This window comes from Puntigrus tetrazona, chromosome 19, assembly GCF_018831695.1.
Source record: "Puntigrus tetrazona isolate hp1 chromosome 19, ASM1883169v1, whole genome shotgun sequence".
In the NCBI taxonomy this organism is placed as follows: domain Eukaryota; kingdom Metazoa; phylum Chordata; class Actinopteri; order Cypriniformes; family Cyprinidae; genus Puntigrus; species Puntigrus tetrazona.
In genome coordinates, this window is record NC_056717.1 from 17,855,857 (window position 1) to 17,873,137 (window position 17,281).

General features: G+C 37.9%; 2 protein-coding genes across 6 annotated transcripts in view; both read left to right on the top strand.

Annotated features, from left to right (window-relative positions):
- Positions 1–1,244, top strand: part of LOC122323511 (CUGBP Elav-like family member 3) — a 46,830-nt gene extending 45,586 nt beyond the window's left edge. For 2 of the 3 annotated variants that reach the window (XM_043217387.1, XM_043217385.1), the window contains one exon: positions 149–1,244. The gene's annotated coding sequence lies outside the window, so the exon portion shown is untranslated. The other variant, XM_043217386.1, reaches the window with a different exon arrangement.
- A 780-nt stretch (positions 1,245–2,024) lies between these two features.
- Positions 2,025–15,651, top strand: cers2a (ceramide synthase 2a). 3 transcript variants are annotated; one of them, XM_043217772.1, is made up of 11 exons: positions 2,037–2,900; positions 6,274–6,447; positions 6,856–6,973; positions 7,112–7,230; positions 9,154–9,211; positions 10,339–10,389; positions 10,721–10,813; positions 11,856–11,984; positions 12,501–12,607; positions 12,908–13,061; positions 13,272–15,651. In XM_043217772.1, exons 2-11 carry the CDS (start codon positions 6,275–6,277, stop codon positions 13,422–13,424), a joined length of 1,155 nt encoding a protein of 384 aa, XP_043073707.1. In that variant the 5' UTR covers positions 2,037–2,900; position 6,274; the 3' UTR covers positions 13,425–15,651. The 3 variants fall into 3 exon arrangements, with proteins under 3 accessions (XP_043073709.1, XP_043073707.1, XP_043073708.1); XM_043217773.1 differs by lacking the exon at positions 2,037–2,900 and adding an exon at positions 2,934–3,284; XM_043217774.1 differs by lacking the exon at positions 10,339–10,389 and having other exon boundaries at positions 2,025–2,900.
- The last annotated feature ends 1,630 nt before the right edge of the window (positions 15,652–17,281 follow it).

The following is a 17,281-nucleotide window of genomic DNA, read 5'->3' on the forward strand; positions in this document are numbered from 1 at the left end:
CACATTTATCCAGATCAATGTGGACGTAGCCTCAGATAACCTTCCCAAATGCACAATAGTGTTAACAACTGTGAAATAAGTAGGAGTGTTTTTTTGTGTTTATGTGACCTGCTTTTAACAGCTGTTTTCGTTTTCTTTCCTCTCACAGGGAAGAAAGGAGAGGACTATCGGAGTCGATTACAAGTCACTTTTCCTCCACTGCAAATTACGGGACCAACAACTTTCACAAAACTACAGTATAAAAAACCTACCAAGATTATTTAAACAAAAATATACATTTAATAACAAAGACAGACTTATTGCACAAAGTGCAGATTAAATAGATTTGCAGATTTGCTACCTTAACAGTATACGATATAGGACCAATCAGCAACGCAACGCCACTCGCTCTTCTGCTTCACACGCTGTTGTGCCGTGTGCTTGTGGGTCGTGACCTTTCTGCCCTCTGCCCAGACATTTACGCCCTGCACACACACACACACACACACACACACACACAAATGGGACCAATGCAAATATGTCAGTACACTAGTTTCGCTTCTGGGTTCAAAGGAACTATGAACTATTAAAGTCTTTCTGCAGCAATCTAAAATATGTATATAGAAATTTGAGGGGACCATGTGTAGACATATCGAAACGGTTGGGAGGGTGGGACTGGGTCAATGTGATCAGAGCAAAGAATCATGGGAGGTTCACGGTAGATAGAGAAAGAATGTCCTTTTCGGGAGTTTTGAAGGATTTGCTCTTGGTCTCTAATCGGAGTCCAGTTATTCATAGTTCTTCATCTTTAATACTTAAGGAAACACATGACCTGAGGTATAGGATGCTGGTCCTATATTGCGAACCTCCCTAAAATGACTGAATATAGTTTATCACAGAGAGGCTGTAGTTAGAGTTTTTTTATTTTTAGGTTTGTTAGTTTTTCTTTCTTTCTTTTTTAAAATTGTGGATGATTCGAGAAGATTCATGAAAGTTACAAACATTTAAAAATGTATTTCATTGTATATATATCATGCTTTTAAAATGAAGGTCAAGATTTAAACATTTGGGATATTATTATTTATTATTATTATTATTATTATTATTTAGGAAAAGTGATTTCTATCTTTTTTTTTTTTGCAATTAATTTATCAATTTCTTGATGGAGGGCATTTTTTAAATTATTTATGAAGATAGAGGATCATTGGCACGTTCCAATGAATCCATGTATTTTTAGACATTTTATTTACAGATTTACCATTAATGAACAATCATTATTATTATTCTATTTATTTTCTTCAACTGTTGTTTCACAACCTGTCAATTACAAAAAAAAATTTGAATAAAATTTTAAACAATATTTTTGTGTCTGTGAGATTACAGGAATGAGTGAGTGTGTATGCGTGTGTGTGTGTGTTTGGATATTTTTAGTTGCATACAATCTCCGATTAAGTACGATACATGCTGTATATAAAATTGCTGCCAACTTGCAGCAGGAAGTATTTATTTTTAACTGTATCTGCTGAGTGTGCTGAAAAACATCATACTATTAGCTTTAACAAAGGAAAGCATAAACATTTCTGCATCTTTATAGTGGCTGCGTGAATTTTATCACAAATTATTTTAATAGGCACTTGGTGTAAAACTGTTCTTGGCTTCCACTGCACTGTGAATTATACCAATTTAAAGTTGTACTATACAATATGTATATATGTGTGTGTGTGTGTATATATATATATATATGTGTGTGTGTGTGTGTGTATATATATATATATGTGTGTGTGTGTGTATATATATATATATATGTGTGTGTGTGTGTGTGTGTGTATATATATATGTGTGTGTGTGTGTGTGTGTATATATATATGTGTGTGTGTGTGTGTGTGTGTGTGTATATATATATGTGTGTGTGTGTGTGTGTGTGTATATATATATATATATATATATATATATATATATATATATATATATATAAAATGAAGTCACACCATAACGACAGAAAATACATGCGACACAAAAAAGTATCTTCATTCTTAAAGTGGCAAATAGCATGAGAGATGTTTATATTCAGCCTTATTTTTTTTCTGTCACACCATAAGGCACATTAATTCGTGTTTATTATTACTAATAAATACTATACGAATACTAATAAATGCAGACCGTTCTGTTGGCTAACCGGTTTTTTTTTTTAAATAAGAGTGAGCTATTCTACTCTCTACGCGGTGACGCTTCTTCTTCCAGTTCAACTCTCAGCTAATGAATAGTGGAGCATGAATGGACCGGACCCTCCTATCATTTTACATTCACAGTCAGCATCAGAGCTTCCTCGGAGGCTTCGTCATCCCCAACACGTCATAACTCACATGCAGTTAAACGTCACCTTAAATAGCATCTGCCCCGCCCTTCGGATTTAGCATAGCACTCCTCGTTTTTTTTCTTTCTTTTTTTTTTTTTTTTTGGCCGTCCTCTTCTCTTCACTCTTTCATTCGCCCGCCTCGGTTCGCCTCTCAACAACACCCGGCAAAAAAAGTACGCCTTGGACACTTTCGACCGGGACGCGTGAGGAGAAAAGCGTCGGGAGACAAAAAAAGAAAAGAAAAGAAGAAAAGTATTCCTTATCGCTGGACTGACCAAAACACGACTGAAGCGAACAGTGGACGGGAGCGGAGGAGAGCGAGCGCCAGAAAGTGGAAGAGTTTGAAACGTCTGTTTAACGCCAAACTTCCCTTGGCGTTTTTTTTTTCCTAGTACGGGGATTTAAGAAAACTATGCAGACGGACTGGGTTGAGGATTATGAAAAACTCGCACAACTGTACGGATCGCCCTGAATAACTGCGAGATTACACCCACTTTCATGCACCTTTGCTAAACCCATCTCGTCTCATCTGCTCACGCCCTTGTGTTTCGCACTACCGCTGAAAGTAAGTACCGTTATACGCGGCCGTGCTCGTTCCCGCGTCGCTCTTTGTCGCTGTACCGTCGTTTCCGTAAACGTGCTGTCGTTTAGTCGCGTGCGTCGGATTTCTAACTCGCTGCGTGGTTTTAGCACGATAACGGCTTCTTGAAGTCAGTTGTTTGATGTGTACGGCCTACTTTAGGGAACGGCGGAATGGAAGTACACACTCCGTACTGTAGCGCGTGATGTGAAGTACGCATAGATGTGATTACAACACGCCTACGAACGAATATCCGTCTTAACTTGTACCCTGCGCCGTCCGCGTACCTTGAATCGCGTCGACTGTGCTTTTACTTTCGTGGTTTTAATGGGCGGGCTCCGTGCTCGGAGGCTCTCCGGATGAAGCTCAGTGAGTCAGTGCGAAATTAGAGGATTAGGTTTTAAGTGCCACATTGTGACTGTAGGTCGTGTTCTGCAGCCTCCGTGTCTGCGGCGAATCTGGTTGTGTTTTTGCGACGCTAGACGTCGGCTGCTCACGGACGCGTTTTTAAAGCGAACCGTTATCGTGAACGTCGCATTTAACGTTCGATTTAACTTGTGATTGTCGTCTCGTGTTACACTCGGGTCTCGCGTCACGCTACGACGTCACGACGTTGCGCGTCGTATACCTTACGTACGTCATAAGATGTTTTACTAGCTAGGCAGCATGAAAAAAAACTCTTATTCTCTAATATTTTTTAAATTATTTTACACACCATACACCACACAAAATAAGGTGAGGCACTTGAGAAAGGCAACAACCAATTGCACCAAAGCAATATGGCCGCCCACTGCTGTGTGTGTGTGTGTTCACTACAGTGTGTGTTCACTACAGTGTGTGTTCACTACAGTGTGTGTTCACTACAGTGTGTGTTCACTTGGATGGGTAAATGAGTAGGGGATACCATACTAGGCCACACATTTTCACTCAAAAATGACGTAGATGCTTTCTCGCTTAGATTAAGTTTCATAAAAAAAATTTTACAATCGAACAGCGAGTAACACAGAATTGAAATGATTCATTGACGCACACTGTTGGCATGAAAAGCAAATTCACCCTGTCGGTTTCATAGATGCACGTTAGGAAGGTTACTACGAACAATTCGTCTGGTCCTTTAGGCTCTCATTTATAAGCCTCATCACAAAATCAAATCCACAACTAAGGGAATCCTACGTTTGTCTGTTACTGGGGTATTTTGTTACACCTGGATGTACATTACACTTTGGAGAAAAAAATCTGTTGCAACTTCAGTTTCAACTAAATAGACTTATTTATGCTTATTTGATGGACTGCTTGTTGTGTACCATATAGTATAGAAATGTAGTTGGAAATTAAAATCAATTTAAATGCAGATGAAAACTTTCAATCAGTCCACTTAAATCCTTTCACCGTTCTTTTGAGCGTCACACGCACTTCTAAAACAATCAACACCTGCCCTACGTTTTTTTTCCTGCTAATGCATTACACCTGAATGAAAGCATCCCAATATGGAAGAAAATATGTCAGCGACTAAGCATCACAATGAATTTTTCCCCAAATAGACAACAAAGCTGATTTATCTTTTTTTTTTTTTCTCCCAATTTGTCCCAGGAATGAGTCACCGGTCCATTCACGAACAAAAACACAACCGGAGCATTCCAGCTGCTTTTTATAGTTTGTGTATTCGCTAACCAAACAATTCTTCAAAGCGAAGTGTGACTGCAAACAAAAGCTGACGTTGCCAGACAGTCTTTAGTCTCAGGGTTCAAAGTCCGTTTGTCTCATTTAACGCTCGGCAACTAATTAAGCCCTTCCAGAGACGTTCTGCTTTTTTGTAATTGGAGGAGATTTTTAAAAAAAAATCTTAGAATATTAACGATTCAAACTGTACGTTTACCTTTTATTTAGTCATCAATGATTCACTACTTAGTCAACTCGGACCGCTTTTGTATCGCTGTCAGTGCCAGGCCTTTTTATTCTCTCTTTGACATTACTGATATATTCAGGCCTTGCTCGGATAACTTTCTGACAGTCGGTATTATCAGAGTGCTTTTAGCTCTTCATTCACACGGAATCTGTCTCATTTTCTGGCCCGGCCGGCTCCAAGCAGTGCTCATTACCACAGGTGACAGTACGGCCTTTCAGCCGCTGCCAGCCAATGACAGCGGCCATGATGTCACGCTGACCTCTCAGAATGACTCCATTGAGACCGAGCAGGCTTTAGTACAGCTGGCGGCCCATCCGCTCAAACCGTGTCACTGACAGCACGGCGATGAGGAGGGGCTTTCATTGAAAAGTCCTCTGCGTGTTTTCTTGGACTTGTGTTGGGTGTGTGTGTGCGTGCACGCACCTTTCAGGAGAGCTCATGTTTTAAAGAAAATTTGCTCTGAGGCAATAGCGTATGAGTGGTTTTCGGCTCATGTTTAGTTTCTGAGTAATGTTGGACTATCAGTATTGAGGGCAGATGACATGGGTGTTTACTAAAGGAACGGCAGCTTTGAATCTCTTAATGTGTTGCTCGACTGGTTTATTGGACAGTGTATTGTAAATATTGTATTTTAAATACTAAGCTGCTTGCATAGACGGCATTTTAAGGCATCAGTGGGCGTTAAAGGCCGTTTCAAACTTAATTATGCCTCCCTTTAAGCAATCCCGGTTTGCAGTATTGGAAGTATTGATATAAAAATTCTTCATTCGTTTCCCATTCATTCCCATTTATTTTTCCTGCAGGACTTTAAAAAGTAACAAGCCGTGAAACAAACCTGTTACAAGAATTTGAATTTGTTAATAAACATAGAAAGCATATTATAGAAGAGATTTATCTGTGCATCAGTAGCTTAAAAAAAGTGGTATTTAGCATGTTAACCTTTTTTATTTAATGAATGGACATTGTTATATTTTAGGGAATATTTTTATTTATTTTATTTTATTTTTTTCAACTTCACCACTGCCTGATTTCATCTTCAAAGCATTACTGTTGATTTTTTTGTTTGTTTTTAAAATTTATTGGAGTAAAAGCTGGAGAAATAAAGTTTAAAATTTATATATATATATATATATATATATATATATATATATATATATATATATATATATATATATATATATATATATATATGGTTTTCTATAATGCTTTAAATATTTTTTTCAATAAAAACACAAATTATCAGTAAAAGTAAAAAAAAGGACAATATTAAGTGATATATATATATATATATATATATATATATATATATATATATATATATATATATATATATATATATATATATATATATATATATATTACTCACGCTTGAAAAAGCCCTGTGAGTTTTTCTTTAGTAGTCCTCTTCAAAGTATCATACAAATGTTGTATATGTTTTCTGCTGTCAATCAGGATGTTGTCCAGGCTGAGCGAGTGGTTCTGGAACGAGAGGCTGTGGTTTCCAGGAGACCTGGGTTGGGCTGACCTGGAGGACCGTGACGGTCTCACCTACGCCAAGGCATCCGACCTCTGGGTGACCCTGCCCATCGCCCTCACCTTCCTCCTCATACGACAGATCTTTGAGAGGTCAGCACGAGCATATTAGTTCATTAGTGTTTTATGTGGTTATCACCAATGTCAATATTGTATTGGCAGCACAAGGTTTATGCAATAAACCTTTTATCAGAAGAATGCACACATTAAAATGAGCTTTTTAAAAAATGTCAGTGTCACATGTTAGTGTTAAATAAAGCACAGTAGTGTAATATGGCTTAAATAAAAAGCACTGTAAGGAGGATTTTTTTAAAACATAAAAATAATTTAATTTGTCTGAAACTATCCAGTGAATCAGAATTAGGTTTTACATTTGTAAGTGCTCCGCTCGTTCAAAGCTAGGTTTTTGAAATGATAATGTTTTAAATATGGTTAACATTGATGCAGTGTTGTCAGTTTTTCCAACTCAAGTGTTGAAAGTTTAATGCTGTTCAAATTTAGGACAGTGGCCGTTCAACTGGCTGCGGCTTTGGGCGTGAAGGAGAAAGCCAGAGTGCAAGCAGCACACAACCCCACGCTGGAGTCATACTTCAGAACAGCAAATAAAAACCCCAAACAGGTATAATAAGCCGCTTTAGATTAAAGCATTTGTAATATGAATGTAAATGTATGCAGCAAGTTCTTGCGTACGCACGTATTTTAACTCATACTCTTAAAATCATCTCTGTGACCCCTCGTGTTCTCTGTTACTCTACAGAGCGACGTTGAGAGTCTAGGTAAAAAGACCGGGTACTCAGAGAGACAGATCCACAGATGGTTCAGGCGACGGAGGAATGAAGAGCGGCCCAACAAGCTGAAGAAGTTCAGAGAGGCCAGGTACAGAGCATTGCACGGACTATTAGATCCCCATTTCTATCCCTTCATAAATGGCCATAAAATCCAACCTGCTGTGTGTTTTATCAGCTTGCTTAATGTCATGAACATTATAAAATTATTAAGTAACAATGCTCAATCATAAAGAGTGTTGAGTGGTATGACATGCAATTATTATACACGCAATTCACTGTAAAAGAGAAAAAACACATCAATTTTCCATTAGGTGGTAGGAAGGCTTTTGCACACAGGAGAAAACGGTATGTGGTATTAATAAACAACATTTGGCTAATGTACCCATGTGTTTTACTAACTGTGGGTTGCTCTTTTTAATATGTTGTCCTTGACATTTCCATACTTTTTTTGTCTTGTGCTTCAGAACCACATCCAGCACATGTGATCATAGGAATGCACAGGGTTCAATAAAACGTTAAGATTAATTCAGTGCGTTTGTGGTGATGTTTGTTACCATAAAAGTTCACCCTAAAAAGAAAATCAGGCCATCCAAGATGTAGAGGACTTTGTTTCTTCATTTTTAGATTTAAGAAATTATCACTTCACATGCTCAGATACGTATATTTCTTTGTCAGAACAGATTTTTGAGGAAATTTAGCATCACATCACTTCCAGTGGATCCTCTGCAGTGAATGGGTGCCGTCAGAATGAAAGTGAAAAACAGCTGGGAAAAAAAATAAAAAAATCCACAAGTAACCCTCAAACTCGAGTCCATCAATTAACATCTCGTGAGGAGAAGAGCTGCATGTTTGTACGAAACAAATCCATCATTAAGATTTAACTTTTTACCCTTCACCTCTTGCCTAAATACAGTCCATAATCCATAATAACGCTTTCTCCAGTGAAAAAGTCCATCCTGTTGGCTAATATCAAAATGTTTAGTTTGTTTGAGTTTGTAAACAGTGCTTGATCTGGTGAAAGCAATAGTTTAGTAATAGATTGAAGGCTTGTATTTTAGCTGGAATAATTTTGAAGTTAAAAATGTCTTAATGACAGATCCTTTTTTTTGTAAGCGTGCAGCTTTTCACTAGATGATAATTGACGAACTGGAGCGGTGTGGATTGTGATGGGGGTTTTTTTTATCGGATGTTTTGACTCTCATTCTGACGGCACCCATTCTCTACAGAGGATTCACTGGTGAGGAAGTAATGTGATGCTAAATTTCTTTAAATCTGTTGTGACAAAGAAATACTCTTATCTGCATCTTGGTTGGCTTGAGGGTGAGTGAATAGGTTTATCATTTAGAAGAATTGCAGTTAAAATCAGATCAGATCAGTGTTTGAAAAATAGTTCTTGATATTATTCTTGTAAAGCTTTTTACGTAATACTATTGAATAGCTTGAAATCACCTAAAACACGTGAAAATTTTGAGAAATTTGAAGTTCAGATGTAGTTCACGTAGATGCGTTAACACAAATAAAAGCTTCTTGTTGCGCTACGTGTAAGTGCACAACTTAACCGCATCTTTTATTGTCTGTGGTAATGTACATTATTCTACAAATGCTTGTCGATAGTGCTTGACTTGTATTGAGCCTGGAACATCCTTTAAATCAGTTTCTCATGCCGTCTCCAGCTGTCAGTCACAACAGTAGGTTGTAGATGCTTTAAATACAGTTGTAGGGGCTGTTGGTTGTGATGTGGGCTTCTGATAGTAGTGTTTGTATTGTGAGTGGACTGTATCAGTGTGTTTTGCCGCCTTTTTGTACATTTTATCACTGTATGTAGTAACTCCATAATGTAAAAACAAGTCCCTTAAATTGAATGGCTGGTGATTAAAGTAATGTAATGTATTACTCCAAAAGTAATGTATTTTTGTTTGTATGAGAGATGCTTTACTTTGTATATTATGTTGCTGATTATGTGTTGGCTTCTGGATATTAGTTGCTGAAATGAATATGCATTTTCTTACAGTTGGAGATTTACCTTTTACCTTCTTGCTTTCATTGCTGGCCTTGCTGCACTTATTGATGTAAGTATTAAAAACGCTTGCCTTTTCCTCTTCAGTAGCATATACTTGTAAATGTTTTGCGAATGAGTTTATCAGCATGATCCAAAACCTGCTTCGTTTTATAATATTAACCTGATTAATCAGCTGGTTATGAAAGATTTTCCTCTTGGCTGGTTGACCTGAGTGTTATTTTTGTCCAGGGATAATACACGTTTTCGTATTATTTAATTTACTCAGAATTCATTCATAGTTCCAGTTTGTATCCTTACATTTTATTTCAACAATACACACATTTTTGTTCTCATATGGCCAAACCTGCTTGTTGTTTTATTAGTATTTTTCAGAGAGAAATTTTAAAACCAGACATTGGGACAAATGATCAAATTTCACGAATTTCAGGGAAAGACATGTCATCCCAAACCCGTAAAATCTTTTTGCATGGAAAGAAAACAAAAATACTCTCCAAATTGGCGCTACTGTGATACGGAGGAGACTAGTTGTTGCAAATTTGTTTTCATTGCAAACAAAAAGTATTCTTTTGCTTCAAAATGTTGAACCACTGATGGCAGATGGAGTAACCCGAGGATGTCTTTCATACTTTTCTTGACTGTATTATTTACATGGCAGTCAATGAGACCGTCACAAGCCTCTCAGTTTTCATTCAGAACATCTTAAACTGTACACGAGCAAAGCTTTTATGGGTTTGGAGCGACGCGAGCGATTAATGTGATTTGACAAAACTTTCATTTTGTGGTGAAGTAACACTTTAAGATCACAAGAAAAAAAAAAATTAAATCCAGTGTCTCTAAATGTTTGTTTAATCCATTGTAGAGTTAAAACTAATTTTAACTTGTAATTCCTCATGATCCCCTTCAGCTGGCATGGCGTTAAACACCAAACAGCCAATTAACTAACCAACCAAACTTTCAGTTTGTGCTTTATACTTACCATTATATCATCTATCAGCCAACCTGCTCTCTGAATTCTGCCATGGGCTGTTCAAACTGCCCGTACCGGTGGACCACAACCCCTGCTGACTATAACTCGTGTAATGTCATACTTGTGACCTGCAGTGCTTTTGTTGAGGTGAAATATGAGAGCACTTTTGTCTTGGCTCATATTGTCTTCGCGCTGTTTGCGTTGTACAGAAACCTTGGCTCTACAAAATGGAGGAGATGTGGGCAGGGTTTCCGATGCTGGTACGTTCACTTCTTTCCTTTTTATCGATTGTGGGTGTGAAATATGTCTGCACGACCTTGTCTGAATCTAAAATGATCTTTCGGTGAACTCTGGTGTAGTTAAGCTTACATAAATATATACGCAGTTGGAATTTCACATGAGAAATATGCAAACTGGTGCCACATTACTCTGCCTTAAAGCTTCGGGTCATATACGGCAGAATGAATCATCGGTAGAAACGTTTGTCAAGAAATAAAACTACTGTCTTTTAACCACATCACTGTTCTGTTGTTAGGGATACTGAAACATGATCTTTCAAAATATTTGATTAATATCTTTTTCTCTCTTTAGACGCTGCTTCCTTCTCAGTACTGGTACTACATGATTGAACTAGGCTTTTACATGTCCCTCCTCTTCAGCGTCGCGTCAGACGTCAAACGAAAAGTGAGCGAGCCGAACGCCTTAAACCTAAAACCCTTTCAAAAATGTCCTTTTCATAGAAATACGTTTTTAGTGTTAATATGACAATGTCCGGCTTGGATGTAGTGTTGGATGTAGCTGCATTTGTGTGTGTGTGTGTGTTTGTGAGTGTGTGCGCATGAGGGTAGTTAATATTTTACTTGCGCATCTGTGGAAAATCTCTCTCTTATCTCGCAGAGCCCTTTGTTAGTGACATTAATTTGGATTTTTTTTATAGTCTGTTTCCAGCACAGAGAGAACACTCGTCATTCCACAAAGCATTAGAGAACATTTAAAGTACAGCGGGATCAGATTTATCAGCGGTTTAATGATTTATTATAAACCCTGCTGAAAAACAACAGCCTAAGCTGGTTTGCTGGTATTATCTACTCAGTTGGCAGAATTCGGACGCTTCTCAAACCAGCTTTGCAAAACGGTTTAAAACCAGCTAAGGCTAGCTTAAACAGCATATCATTCATTGAACGGGCAAATACAGCTTCATAACCGAGCTGAAGAAAGACGATGCATCGATGTTCATTCTCTGAGACGATACCCACACAGTTCACGTTTGGCTTGTGCATCGAATCAAGCTTTATGCAATATGGCAAAAAATCACCTGCCTGAGATAATAAAATCCGACAAATCGGATGTGACCTGAAGGTATTCACAAACTGAATTTTAATAGGTCACCTATTTTAAGTGATGGTTTAATCATCCACCCAGTCTATTGTGCTCATCCTGAACTTTGAGTCTAAAACTTTGGCGATATCAAAATAATATTCTCCTAGAGAGCTTGTGAAATCCCCTAAATGATGTATATCTGATCAAATAAATGCAGCTTTGGTGAGCACAAGACTTGTTTCCTTAACATAAATCTTCCCGTCCCCAAAATTTGATTGACAGTGTGAGGAATTACCATTTTTATGTTATTACCATAACATGTTACTAACTTATAAACGATGGCAGTACATAACCATTGCGTTATTTGTAGGTAAGATAATATTTTCTCTCGTTCTCTTTCCTTCAGGACTTTAAAGAACAAATAGTGCACCATGTCGCCACCATCCTGCTGATTAGTTTCTCCTGGTGTGTGAACTACATCAGAGCAGGAACCCTCATTATGCTGGTGCACGACGCCTCCGACTATCTGCTGGAGGTAATGGAACATCTGAAGAACATTAGCGTAGACGCCGCTTCCCGGGAGCTTTGACTTCAGCACGGCTCGAAAATGTTTTTCAAACAATCGCTTTATCTTATTTGCAACATCATAATAAATGCACGCGAAGTGAGGCCATACATCAGATCGTTTAATAGAACGCTAAAGTGAGTAGCTTTCTCAGCGGAGGTTGAGTAAACGCGCGTTTCGCAAACGTACATTGCGATTGTAATGTGTTTTTGCTCAATTCTTCAGAACAAATACTTTTATCACAGGACTTTTTTTTACATATTTGGCTGCATTCTGATGATGCACGCTCCTAGTCCTGTCCGTTTACGTGATTTGAATGATCGTAAGACCAATACAAATATTTTTTGTTGCTGTAAATGGTTGAATTAATTCAGTACGCCTTCTCTGTGTAATCAGGGTTATTAATGCAGGTGTGAAACACTGCCTTCTAGTGGCGCTTTTGCGCAAGAGTCACGCGTGTCCCATCTCTCTTGTCTGTCCCAACAGTCTGCCAAAATGTTTAACTACGCCGGCTGGAGAAAAGCGTGCAACTACATATTCATCGTATTTGCTGCCGTCTTCATCATCACCAGACTCGTCATCTTTCCATTTTGGTGAGTTGGCCAATATTCCATTTTGATCCCAAGGTTTATAATTAAACCTATAAATCATGCATTTCCCTTGACCCACTTTCTGTATTTGTCAGGCGATATCAAATGATTCGCTTCTATAATATCGAATGGACGCTCTATAAATAGGAAGTCGTGCCTGTCTCAAAGTTTGGCTGAAATGTCACGCTTTTTAATAATTCTATAAAGTATTGCGGGAATGAACCCCAGATGCCTTATTTTGTTCATTGTTTGGTAAATGTCAGATGTTGAACTCTCGCTTTCTCTCTTTTCTGGGTCTCTCAGGATTTTGCATTGTACTTGGGTGTATCCGGTGACCGTTTATCCTCCGTTCTTTGGATATTACTTCTTTAATGGGCTGCTGTTTGTGCTGCAGTGTCTGCACATCTTCTGGGCCGTACTCATTCTGCGTATGGCCATCAAATTCTTGCCAGGCAATGTAAGTAATCCTGCACGCACTGGACTACTTTGGAAGAAAGTTGTATTAGTTTGGAGCTGCATTAGTTCGGTGTAAGTTAACGATGACAAGCCTTTCATTTTTGTGTGACCCACCCTTTGAAGAAATTCAGACGTAATTGCATAAAATGGTAAGAAATACGAACGGCGTGGATATTAAAAGCTTCATCACAGTTCGTTTGTCATGCCACAGAACATTGTGGAGGACGAGAGGAGTGACCGAGAAGAAACAGACTCCGAGGACGATGAGGAAGAACAGGAAGGCAGGAAAGCGCCGATGAAAAATGGGCCGGTGCAGAACGGCCACTCTCCTCTAAACAACAACCATCACCGCAAGACTGAGTGATACCAGCAGAACCCAGAGAGGAGGTACAACACTGCCCTTCCTGTGCACACGGACCAGACCAACAAACTAATGCCAGGGCTGCTTGATGGATTGAAAAGGCCCGGAGCAAACACACACTCACAATACATGTAGATATATATGATACTAATTTTTTGGAAACGGACATACTTTGAAAAGGAGAAACGATATAACGATTTCCCCTGTTTAAAACACTATTAATAGTCACCGTATCTTTAAATAACCCTTTTGTTTTGTTCGGGGCCCAATGTTAGTGAATCCATTATTTTTTTACTGGAAATGTTTCCTCCAGTTTATTACACGATCAGTGCCTTTATTAGTACAAAGTTGTACTGCCATTCATACATTTCATTTCCTTTTTGTCTTTTGGGCATCACACACACACACACACACACACACACTGTCATCCCCCCCTTTACTTGTCAGCGAAACGTTTCGGCATGTTTTGTCTGGTCAGCCGTCAGATTTCCGAGAATCGCTCAGTATTTGAGTTCTGACGTTGCTAGAAACCGACTGGAATTTTTCATTTTGTCACCCGTTTCCTCACTGTATAATAACAGTCTCACCAAGTGACCTTCACACACCTGTTTTGCTTAGAAAAACTTGATCTTTCCCCAATCCAGTTGCACTAGTAAACGTTACTGACCCAGTCTTGCAACACTACCACTTTACAGAGACGCAAAGACTCTTAAAGATTTGTATTGCCATGATATCCCGTCCCAAAGGCGCTGAATGAATGTGTGGCTTTTTGCATTTAAGATTCGTCTGTTGAGTTTGTACCGAAGCAACGTGTGTGTGTGTGCGTGTGTGTGCGTGTGTGTGCGTGTGTGTGTGTGTGTGTGTGTGTGTGTGTGTGCGTGTGTGTGTGCGTGCGTGTGTGTGCGTGTGCGTGCGTGTGTGCGTGTGCGTGTGCGTGCGTGTGTGTGTGCGTGTGCGTGTAAGAATCTCATATCTAATATTCGTGTTGGTCGGAGTGTGACCTGTAACACATTTCTGTTAAAAATGCATTCTTAAATATATTAGTTACGGTTATTTTAAAATGCTTTTTTTTTTTTTTTTTTTTTTTTTTTTTTTTCATTTAACATTATTTTTATTTAAGGTCCATTTTTTTTTTTTTTTTTTTTTTTTTTTTTCAGCAAACCCGATAAGCTGATAATTTATGCAGTATGTGGAAAACGACTTTGTAAAAAGCAAAAACAAAGTACTTGGCAGGAGAACCTGTAGTTAGTGTTTTTCCCTACCATTTACACGATGAATAATTACAATAACAGTCAGTATTGAGTGCTGGATGCACTTTGTAACTCTCCGTCTAATGTAAAATGCATTATAATGATTGTCTTGTTAGCGAACTGTTTGACATAATTGAGACTCTGGCTTGCATTGGTGGTATTTATGGGAAATGGATTCCATAGTTTTCAAAAAAAAAAGTTATGTTCCAATATATCCTCCAGTATGTAATGTTTGCCCAGTGTCTGCTGCTTTACAAGAGATCACGTTAAACCTTAAAGGCGCAGTTCACCCTAAAATAAACACTGTCTTTTTTTTTTCTTTTCTTTTTTTGACAAAAGTAATTAAACGACACCGGACGCCATTGGCTTCACTTCAAAATAGTTGAAATCTTTTATGTTCGCAGAATCATGAGGATGAATAAATGATGATTTTTTTTTTTTTTTTTTTTGGGTGAACCTTTTAAGTGTCATATTCAGTTCCGCGTGATCTCTTGTTATAATTTAAGCAACAGGTTTACAGATCGTGGTCCAGTATTTCTTTTGTTAATACATGAACGTCGACGTCAGTACAGGTGCTCAGCGTGTAATGCATTTTTACAAGTGGAACAGGACATCTAGATTGGCTTTACAAAGTTATTTTAAGTTTCCAAATGTTGTCACAAGTGCCTTATTTGTGATCGTATATCTGTGTCATTTCCATGTGTGCTTGTTGTCCTCGTGTTCCTGACCTCATCGCCTTTAGATTTTAAGCTGAACCATCATCCTCTGTCACTCCTTCTCTGTTTACATCCCTTCAACTTCATCTCTCCTCGCGGCCCAGTGCCAGGACCAATCCTCCCCCTTCACCTCGTCCTGTCGACTGCAGGTCCACCGCACAAACATTAAAGATTTGATCAGCGTCCCAGCTGCCAGTGTTTTATGTTGTATTTTGTATCATCATTAATCAATGATGAAAGATAAAGATTCTTGCGGACGACTGAGTTCTTTGTCTGCTGTTTTTTTATTTACTTTTTTATATATATTATTTTAAAATTCTGAAATATTTTCACAAATTAAAAAAAAATATATTTTATTATATTTTTAAAAATTAATTTATTTCTGTGATGACAATGCTGGATTTTTAGCAGTTACTTCAGTTGCTTTAATTTTTGCGGAAAGAGTTTTTTCGGGGTTATTTGATCAGAAAGTTCTAAGCAATAGGATTTATTTTGTAATCATGTAAATGTATTTAATGGCACTCTTGAACGACTTAAAGTTACATTGCTGGATAGAAGTATTCGTTTCTTTTATTAAGAAAAAAAGTAGATGAAAATATTAATCTTTTAGTCCTTGTAACTGGGCACACAATTCTTACAAAAAGAATTATATATTGGTATTTAAATATTGGTTACATGTGTTTGTCTGTTTAGAATCTTGGCTTTTAATTGTATTTAATCTTTGCTTTAATTTGTATTTCAAGGTTTTACCTTTAATTGTTATTAAATACATTTAGAAACCAAAAGAGTAGTTGCAAAGTGCCTATATACTTTCACTTACAATTGTCAATATTATTTACCATTAAGCTCCATGTTCTGATTTGACCTTGTGACCCAAGTGTTAACATTTTGTTTGATGCCATAAATATACAAAAATGCCACAATTTTGCTTCTTTACTGTAAAAAATCAAAAGTTGGGAAAACGTACATTTCAGGCAACCTGCTCCAGGTTCTTCTTGAATTCAGTTTATACAACCAAGACTCAAAAGTCTCCTGCAAAAACAAGCCGAGAAAACACAAAGATCTCCTCAAACTGGATTTGTCACGTGTGTGTGTGTGGTACCTCCTCTGAAACTCTCCACTGTTGTGGCTACCTGACTCTCCCCTGTGTAATGAACCTTGGACCACATTGCGGTTAACTTCCACTTTAATATCTGAGATCAGTTACCGACCATGCTATGACTCTTAGCCTAAATGTAGGGTTATGGGCTGAAATCTGATCTCAGATCAGCAATTAGCATGATCACACACTGACTGTAATTGGTCCTCTATGGTAATGTGGCCGTGTCGCTTTTCTACCTCCACACATTAAGGTCACAGCGGCCGTACGCTTGCAGTTGTCCATGTCTGGCAGCAGAGATCCAGCTCTCTCTCCCTCCATATCTCCGTGATACCCTGGCCTATGGGTCATTTTAATCATGTGCTAGTTTGTAATCTATCCAGATAAGGTCTGTACGGCTCACTGAAGAGAATGGGATGGGACACGGCAAGCAGGTGAGTGCATGATGACAAATTAATCCAAAACCGATATGACATATGTTATATAACACGCATTATGTTTGTGATAAAGCCTTCATATAAGTGGTCTATATGTATGTGTGTGTGTGTGTGTGTGTGTGTGTGTGTGTGTGTGTGTGTGTGTATTAGAAAATAATTACACTTTATATATAATTAAGCAGCAGAAACATTGTTAATAATAATAATAATAATAATGTGTTTATTGAGCAGCAAATCAACTAATTTACAATGATTTCTGAAGGATTGTGTGACACAGGACTATGTATATGTGTGTATATATATAGTATGTATATATATATATATATATATATATATATATATTTTCTATTAAATTTAA